Source organism: Camelus bactrianus, chromosome 2 (genome assembly GCF_048773025.1).
Source record: "Camelus bactrianus isolate YW-2024 breed Bactrian camel chromosome 2, ASM4877302v1, whole genome shotgun sequence".
Classification (NCBI taxonomy): domain Eukaryota; kingdom Metazoa; phylum Chordata; class Mammalia; order Artiodactyla; family Camelidae; genus Camelus; species Camelus bactrianus.
In genome coordinates this window covers 36,342,049-36,351,560 of record NC_133540.1, presented here as the reverse complement: position 1 = coordinate 36,351,560, position 9,512 = coordinate 36,342,049, and the positions used below count along the sequence as shown (strand labels likewise).

General features: G+C 42.1%; 1 protein-coding gene across 1 annotated transcript; it reads right to left on the bottom strand.

Annotated features, from left to right (window-relative positions):
* Positions 1–1,520: 1,520 nt before the first annotated feature.
* Positions 1,521–8,979, bottom strand: UCP1 (uncoupling protein 1). The gene is made up of 6 exons (XM_074378255.1): positions 7,936–8,979; positions 7,093–7,291; positions 4,571–4,765; positions 4,370–4,471; positions 3,509–3,653; positions 1,521–1,656 (listed from the first exon to the last, which is right to left on the bottom strand). Exons 1-6 carry the CDS (start codon positions 8,059–8,061, stop codon positions 1,542–1,544), a joined length of 882 nt encoding a protein of 293 aa, XP_074234356.1. The 5' UTR covers positions 8,062–8,979; the 3' UTR covers positions 1,521–1,541.
* Between the last annotated feature and the right edge of the window lie 533 nt (positions 8,980–9,512).

The following is a 9,512-nucleotide window of genomic DNA, read 5'->3' as shown; positions in this document are numbered from 1 at the left end:
AAGTACAAAATAAACTTGAAGAAAATAGAGAAGGGAATGTTAAAAACAACAGCTTAGATGCATAAAAAAGAAAACATGAACACAATAAAAATAAAGGATCAACAAGAATAAAATGTTGTTTGAAAAGACTTAACAGTATTGATAAACACTGAGGCTCCTGACTAAAATTTGGTCAAGGAGGAACAACTTGTCACTACTGCCCATGCCAGACCAGGATCCCAGCAAAGAAATGAAATTTTATGTTTCCTTCCTTGTTCTTGAAACATGCTACTCTAAGGCTGTGGTTGGCCTTAGTTTAGATTCTCCCAGAGTCAGCCATCAAAACAAGGATTGTAATTCATTTGGGAGGTGACCCCAGGAAACCCTGGTGAGAGAGTGTGGAACTGAACGAGGGACTTGAAGTCATCCCTGAGCAGTGTCTGAGGTAGGCAAAATACCACTCTGCCACTGGATTTCGACCCCTCAGAGGAATTCCACCTGACAGCAAGGGGCCTGAGATACTCACACCAACTCCCACAGTTACTGGTCAAGGGCTGCTCCCAGGGGTGTGTTACTTGCCCTGCTCTTCTAGTGCCCCATGCACAGGTGGGCAGGGATGTCTCCAGTGGCCAGAAGACCCTAAAAAAATACAGGTGCTGACATGTTGACAAGAAGTCAAGCCAGCGGGCACTAAAGTGTTCTGAGCAAAGTGATACCTGCAGCACACAATGTCTGCTGCAAGACACGTTCATGGTTAACACTGTAACAACTGGCTTTGCTGGAAAGATGCCGTGAACATTCATTTTCATCTCAGGCTGTTCCTCTAACCAAAGGTACCTTCTAGCTCTAAAATTCTGTGATTCGAGGACAGATACAATGACTCTAATAACAACAATGCCCAAATGAATATGGTGTCTTCGATGAGAGGTTGTCTTAGATGCCATAAAATAGACTCTAAAAATTAAAAATCTGTACTTAATAACGTTTAAAGTAAGTTTATGCCTATTGATTCTAAAGACCTTCCCTTGCTGTTTGGGCAATTTTATAATCTCGGTGAACTTCAACTCTTACATTCACTATAGACCCAAAACGACAAACTAAAAGGTATTAGCAATACTTTATTGAATGTATTAACTGACAACTGGGTTAATAAAAAGGAGACAGTAATATTTTCTTTGGTAACTTCATTTTTAAGTATTTATAAAGTGCATCTCACTCAGTTTTTCTTTTCCATCAGTTTGCATTAATAATTAAAACATTTTAAAGTTCTTCATATTCAATTATAAAATCCCTCCCATAAAAATGGTCAATCACTAGCAGTAACTTATCTAGATACTACATTTGCCAGTGTGTATGCTTTCCCTTCCTTAAAACACAGAATAAAAGTCAAAAGAAATAGGTATTAGTTTTCCTTTGAAAAAAAGAAAAATAGTCCAAAACACTCTACCAGAATTCCCTGATCTTTTTAGGGTGAAATAAAGTCAATAGGTTTGTTTGCTTTTTAAAGTTATGCAGTTAGCAAAGATGCCCACTGGTCTGTTACATCCCTTCACTGAAGATGATTATGTGGCACAGTCCACGGTCTGCCTTGACTTCATCAGTTCTCGTTTCAGCTGTTCAAAGCACACAAACATAATGACGTTCCAGGATCCGAGTCGCCAGAAGGAAGGTACAAATCTGGAAAAGTACATGTCAACATTCCGTTAGTTTGCATGAAGTTCTCAGAGCTATTACAGTACCGGCAGTTCATGCGTCTCCTTTCGCCACTCTTCTCCAGTGCAAATGCTCAGAAGTACCTATTCTTCATCTTTCCCTCCTCTGCCTAACATGAAGTTTCATCTAGATGCCCTATCCTGCATCAGAACCATACCCAGGTGATCACATCAGTACAAACAGTCCCACCAAACCAGAGCTTGTCTCCTTTTTCGTGATCTTTTCTCCTTTTTTGAGAGAAAAGGAAATTTTGTGTCTTGCTTTGCTTTCTGAAGGGGAAGTAGGAAACTTTAGAAGAGAAAGTAAGAGGAGAAAGCAAAGTGATGAGTACGTAGGACCATTTTCTGGAGTCAAGAAATTAATGCCAAGTCTAGATCTTGGCGATTCTTGTCCTAAGATTCTCAGGATCTAACTGCGTTTTGTTGTTGTTGCTCTTATTATTTTTAAGAATTCTGCCCAACTGCGCAGGCCTAATGATTGATTTCGAATTCCTGTTCACAGCAATGAAATATTCCAGAAGAAAAATGTCATCAGTTCAGTCTGCCTTGTAAAGATATTTTAGAAATCTGGCCCATAAAAATCAGCCCCAAAGATTTTGGCAGCTCTCTTAACATTTCTCCTGACTCCTGGATGTGTGTGTGTTGTGTGTGTTTTAACTGTGGTAAAATATACATAGCATCAATTTATCATTTTAGCCATTTAAGTGTATAATCCAGTCACATTCAGTATGTTCTCATTGTGAGCAGTCATCATCACTCTCCATCTCCAGAACCTTTGGTCATCCCAAACGGAATCTCTGCACACATTAAAAAACAACTCCCTGCTCCTCCACCCCTCATCCCCTGGTACCCACTGCTGCGCTTCCTGTTTCTATGAATTTTACCTCATATATGTAGACTCATACAATGTTTGTCCTTCTGTATCTGGCTCATTTTGTTTAGTATAACATTTTCAGAGTACACCCTTGTAGCATGTATCCCCCCAGAAGTTTTTAAATTTGAAAAAAATAAAATTATTGTTAAATGGCTACTGATTGATAACTGATACATCTATTTTCAGTTAATTTTACAATATATTCCGTTTGTGTTAATGTGTCGTAAATGCAGATTATGGTGAATTAGCAGCTCTTGTATAATGTGTGCCATGCATTTATGCTTATAAGGTTTGAGGCATTGCCTTACAATTTTTTAAGTTCATAGAATTCTGTTATTTTACCACATGTAATCCTTGTGGAGTATACCCATAAATTAGTTCATACTATATTTTCTTAAGAAGGTGATTATAATATTAATATAATATTGCTTTATGGAAAAATATGATCCATTATGTGATAGTAGTTTCTAGGTAAGTGTAATCACCAAACTACATCGTTTTCTACATAGCTTTTCTAGATCAATAACAATGATTTTTCTCTAGTTTTGCTTGAATACAATCTAAAAAACAGGGCCTATTAAATTAAAATAGTGAAAATCAAATCTTGTTTTCTCATAGCCTTCTATTATGCTTTCCTTCCATTTTATACTTCTGCCCAGGGAAGGCAGAATACTGTCTACATTTCCGATAGGTGAAGACCAAGGAGGAAGTCACTGGCTTTGAAAGAGCCTCTTCAAAGCCTGGGAGAATTTTAATATCACAGCTTTAAATTTTCTGGCACAGTGGAATTGGTGGATTGGAGAAATTTATGGCGAGGAAAAGTAGACACTAAGTGTACTGCACATACTAAGGCTGGTCAGCTAATTGTCAATTGTTTAGACGAGACAGCACCCCGCAGCACACAGATACCCTGACCACAGCATTACAGATGCGGAAGACCTACCCTTTGAAGAAAGCCGATGGTCCTTCCTTAGTGAGCATCGTCATTGAGCAGTTGGGCACACTTGGTGGAGAGTTAACAAACCTGGTTTTCACGGTTGTGCAAAATCCAGCGATAACAGCGGACACAAAGTGGCAGGGCACGTCATCTGAAACGGACCAATGAAACAGGTCAACACCAGACTTTGGGAGGGGCTTCTCATTTTCAGTTATCAGATCTTTGTAAACCTTTGTAAACCTCCTGTTGTAAACAGGAGATCAACACAGATGTCTTATCAATAAATACAATAAGGAAGGTTAAGTATAAGTACCTTACATTGTAAGTGCTTTAGGAAAATAACCTGTCACTTTTCCCTGTGTCCTTAGGTCATGACATAATGCTCGATACATAGGCATCGAATACTTTTTTATTGAATTAAAGTCATTGTCCAAGGAGAATTTCAATGTCTCCAGAACCTGTTAGAATAAAAACTTTAGGAACCTATTCAATGGTACTGTTTTTTTGCCGAAACCACTGAGGAGCTCCTTATGTAACTAGCTCATCTGGACTTAGTGTAGGGTGGACTCACTTCCTGAATTCTGCTTTATAAAGCATAAGATGCTAACAGAAATCTCATCTATTAGTATTAAATGAGAATAATGCTGATGTAAGAATACAGTTGCCTCTTGGTTTTGTTGCAAAACCAAAAACTGTTGCAGCAAAACTTCTAAAACTTAGGGTTTTAGTTATACTGTATTGTTCAAAAGTACTTAATTTTTTAAGAAAGAAAACTATTACAATTAAGAGATTCAGTATAATATGGCTGGAGAAACTCCAAGATGAAACTGTATATGTGCTGACTTGCTGTGTAAAAAAAAAAGTTACCTGCTAATAGTTTGTTTTTCACAAGGGCCGCCTTCATCAGGTCATACGTCACTAGCTCTGTACAATTGATGATGACATTTCTTGTCAGATTGGGAGTGGTCCCTGGAAGAAAAGAAAGTGCTTAATGGTTCCATTATATGATAAGGTGCCAGTTGGATACACGTGTCTGAAGATGGTAAAATGCATCTTGAAGTGAGTTACCTTTCCACAGCCCCGTCAAGCCTTCTGTAGTGGCTATAATTCTGTAAGCATTGTAGGTTCCAGTGTAGCGAGGTTTGGGACCATGGAGATGGCTCTGTGCTTGCAGTCTGATCTTCACCACCTCTGTGGGTTGCCCAGTGAACACGGCCACGCCTCCAGTTGTGAGGCCCGCTGAGACCTTGCTTCCTAAACTAGCTGTTGTTATCAGAGAGAAAAACGATGTGTCAAGCAAAAAAGAAAAAACAAAAACAAAAAACAAGACCCAGAATGTACCGTCTTTTTAATTTAGTGGTTAATATTATTGTGTCATTGTATCTTTTGTACTTCCCTAATACTGGTACACGTGTCAATCATATACTAAACATGTACTAAATCATAGCAGGGCTAGAAGACTTCAAAGGTGACTGAAATTTTTTAAAATAAAGGCTTTCAAGGAAAAGAAAACACACTGCCTATTTAAATAGCATCTTAGTTCTTTCCTATATTTTGCTCAGTTCTTTCTTATCTTTAGCTCTGTTTTTCAGTATTTCCCAACTGGGAGGAGGCACCAGGGATGCTCAGTCTTCCTCCCATCAATGAGAATGTTAATGATTGGACTTCAGGGTCTTAGGAAGAACCCAAGTGGACAACCTGCCCCAATATGGGACATCAAGTGGTGTCAGGCTACAAAGGGGACAAAAACAAGAAGGAAACTAATGAAGTGATCTTTCTGTTTGTTCGCAATTTTGAAAAATTAGCTTAGGTCACTCAAGACAGATATCATTTAGTAAAATTCCAAATAGAAGTCCAAGACCCATTCCTATAATTAAAGTATGGTCAATCACATTTACACATCAAGGACATTCTCAGTCTCTCTAATTCTGTTTCCTAATCTGTATAATAGAGGTAATAATGTCTACCTCACAGATCTATTGTGTGCATTAAAATAATATCAATACAGCACTTAACATAGGGTCTTGCAATAGGAATATGACAGATGTTTAAACTAAATTTACTGTGATAATCACTTTATGATGTATGTAAGTCAAACCATTATGCTATATACCTTAAATGTATACAGTGCTGTATCTCAGTTATATCTCAATAAAACTTAAAAAAGAAAGAAGGAAAGGAATGGAATGGAATGGAAAGGGGGAAGGAAGGAAGGAAGAAAAAGAAAGACCCCAGCAATTGGTTAGAACAGTCAATTGTGAACAATACCACCAGAACAGGCAGCTTTTCATCCTTTATGCTTCCTCTCTTGCTACATTTGTAAATAAGAAAATGCAGTATTGATCTAGAAACATCCAGACTTTATCTTTACTTTGAAAGTGTAGTGTGGATAAACTTAAATTTATATTGTTGGTATAAATAATAATTATAACGTGTCCCATAAAGTTACGTTATCCAAAGGTCATTTAAAGCAGAAATGATGAAATCTGCCAAGGTAGTCACTCATATTCACTTCCCCATCTGTACATCTCTCTGGATTGTGTGCTTTACATGGAAATGTTTCAGATACTTGCTAGCTGGGTGGTCTTCACTTAACTTTTCTGATACTCAGTCTCCCCATCTGAAAATGGGGACAGCACTTTGCACCTAACAGCATTTTTGTATGGATTGAGTGACACACAGAATCACATGCAAATTGCAGGAGGCAAGACTGTACTGTGGTTAAAAGCTGAGGTCAGAGGCCAGCCTGCCTGGATTTGAACTCTCACTCTGCCCCTTTCCAACTGTGTGACCTTGGGCAAGTTATAAAACTGCTCTATGCTTCCTGTTTTATCAAAGGATAAAATTAATAGTAATCTTTGCAGGGATGATGTATCTGAGGCACTTAGAACAGTATCTGGTTTATAGTAAGCACTCAAATAAATGCTAACTAAGCCATCAGGAACTCTTGGTATATACTCAGTTTCTTCTTTCCCTAAACAAACTCACTACAACTTAAGCCCACTCCTTTTACTCTGGTCTTCCCCAGTCTTCTTAAAGGAAATAAGCCCTTAGGGTTTGGAGTTAGGGAATTCTGGTTTTCTTCTCTTCAAACCAAAGGTTTTCAGATTTGTTGCATACTAAAATTACCAGGGAAACTTGTGATAAACACAGATTCCCCGGGCCTAATCCGAGTGATTCAGATTCAGGGTACAGGGCAGTCCTCAGCATCTGGATGTCTAACAAGTTCCGCAGGTGTTTCTGACAGAATTCACTTGGGGGGGACTTTGAATTAAATATTATTTCACAAAGTATGCTTCTTCTCCAGATGGATATCCAAATTAGGCCCAGGCCTTCCATACCTGAGTGAGTGATAAACTGCATCTGAAAAATCGATTTTGAACACTTCTTTCTCTCCCTATGAACAGTGAGTACCAAGCTAGTATTTTGGGGGTAGAGGAGGAATTTCAAATATTGATGTTTGCTTGCCAGTCTGTTATGAAGACCACTACTCTGTGCGCACCACTTTTTTTTTTTTTTTTTTAACAGAACTGGGTCCCGGAGGAGTCTCTGACTGTCGCCCCTCCCAGGACAGCTCCATGCTTGCTTACTTTCTTTCCCTGTGGTGAAGAACTCCTGGACGGTATCACAGAGGCCGATCCTAAGAGAGGGGAAGCTTATTTGTCTCTGGAGGCCAGCAGGCAGCCCGCTATAGAGCTTCCCTGGCCCTTCTGTTTTTGCCAGAGTGGTGATTGTTCCCAGGACACCTTTATACCTAACAGCTCGGGTGGTCTGGCATTCGCCTTGGATCTGGAAATGAGAAAGGGTACAGGTCAGAGGGCAGTGAAAATTGAGTAAGGGAGTCTCACCTGGTGAGAAAAAAAAAAATACTGGCATCAGGTTAGCCTCTGTAGAGAAACCGTTAGCCAAGATTCTTTCCCATTATTTCTCACTATTTTCAATTCCTTTTCCCTTCGCAGCATCATCTCCCCTTATCTCTCTATCTATCCAGAGAGAAAGAGGGGAAGGAGAGAGAATCTGGCTACTATGCATGTTTGAACATTCCCACTCCCATGAACTTTCCAGAAACCCAAGGAAGTAGGATCCGAAGGTGCTTCCGCCTAATTAGAAGGAAGGAGAAAGAACTTGGCTTGTAAACTCGGGAGAGGCTGATATCCTTAGCTCTTAGAACACTTAGCGCTCCCTAACTTTGGGGGAGTTTGGCAACAGTCATGGTGAACACATCCTCGGTGACCCTGTGGTTCTTCAGTTAATTTCGGAAAAATTCCAATTTCCCACCCTAACGCATCCATCCCGTGACAGGTCCAACTTTTTCAGGGTGGCCACCTGCCCTACCTAAAGTGAGAAAGGATGTTTAAACCAAAGACAGAATCAAAGAGGCGCACACACTAGGGGTTCGCTCTCTGCTTCTCCATCCCCATCGCGCTCGCTACCTGTAGCCGGACTTTGGCCGTGTCCAGCGGGAAGGTGATCACATCCGCCACGCAGGTCGCCACTCCGGCTGAGAAGATCTTGACCGCCATGGTCGGGGGCACGTCTGAGGCTGTCAGCCCCACCATCCTGACCCAGCGCGGAGCGAGGCACCGGTGCCAGCGCCGAAGGTGGAAGTTCGCCCTGGCTCCTCACTCCTCCGCGCCGAGGCAGCAAGGAGTTGGCGGCGCCGGCCTCCCCTCCCTTGCGCCCAGGCTGGCCGCGCGGTGCCCCTGTCCTCCCCGGGTGACTTATATCGAGGTGCTCGGGGGCTGAGCAGCTCCAGATCTCAAAGGACCCGGGCGTGGGCCTGACGGGGGCGTGCCCTGGGACGCCGGGCCCCGCCCACCTCCCCATCCTCGCTCGGCGCCTGGGGAGCCGCCCTTCACCTCGAAAGCCCTCGCTGCGCTCGTACCTGGCCGACTGCGCCCTGCCGTCGGCGCCTCGCGGAGCGCGCACCGCAGCGGGCACCCCGCGCCCCGCGCCCCGCGCACGCGCGGCTGCTGCCGAGGCTTCCGGCACCTTCCGCGGCGCGCTGTGGCGGGAGACCCTGAAACAAGCGCGAGCTCAGTGACCCTGGTGGAAGGTCCCGCCCAGCCGGAGCTCTCCAAGGCAAGAATGGGGCTCCTCTTACTTCTCTGGCTCCCCAGAAGCTTTGCAGGCACCCTTTGAGCTAGACTCCCTTTTCCTCCTGCCTCCTTTCAAACACTAAAACCAGACTGCAAAAAAATCCCAGTCAGAAAACAAGAGCTCTCAGAACTTTTAAAGTGTTTCATTTGAATACTTTTTGTAGGAGGATATCAAATGAGATAATAAACATACTAGAAAGCAAATCTGTAGTAAATGGCTAAAGCACTATGTAAAATGAGATAATCACTTGCTCCCTTTAATTTCACGCGCAGGGGCGTGCAGAGGAGAGGACAGGGGCAGGTCGCTTGGCTCACGTGCGGCCCCGCTGCTTCCCTTCTCTGTGGCCCTGGGCAGGTCATCTGTACTCCGGCCTTTGCTTCCGTCCGAGTGGGATGTGTTTCCACATCTATCCCAGGTATGAAATCCTGGTGCTAACTTACCTATAAATGAAACCATGTAATGTGTGTTTGTTGTGGGAGGAGGAGCTGTTCCTACTTCTGCTCCTATACAAGGATTTGTTTTGAGTGTTCATTTCTCCTTTTGGTCCAGGAGCAGGGAAAATAAGAATAATTGCCAAAGCATCCCTAAGAATAGGTTGTGTGTATAGTAGGCCACCTAATTTGATGCGGATACATTCCAAGACCCACACTGGATGCCTGAAACCGCAGGGTTGGACTGAACCTTGTATATACTATGTTCTTTTCCTTTACATACATACCTATAATAACGTTTAATTTATAAATTAGGCATAGTAAGAGAATATCCAATTGCCAGTATCACCACTCTTGCAGTTGGAAGCCATTATTAAGTAAAATAAGGGTTACTTGAGCACACATGCTGTGATAAGGGTGATAAGGTGACAGTCAATCTGATAACTGGTTGGCTACTGAGTGAGATAAGGTGACAGTCA

What these genes read in the sequence shown, in the direction of transcription:
- UCP1 (XM_074378255.1), bottom strand. Translation starts at nt 8,061, where the DNA reads ATGGTGGGGCTGACAGCCTCAGACGTGCCCCCGACCATGGCGGTCAAG. An exon ending in CTTCACCACAGGGAAAGAAA is followed by an intron (nt 4,766 to 7,092) that starts GTAAGCAAGCAT and finishes TGATAACAACAG; the next exon opens with CTAGTTTAGGAAGCAAGGTC. An exon ending in GAAAAACAAACTATTAGCAG is followed by an intron (nt 3,654 to 4,369) that starts GTAACTTTTTTT and finishes GGTCCGTTTCAG; the next exon opens with ATGACGTGCCCTGCCACTTT.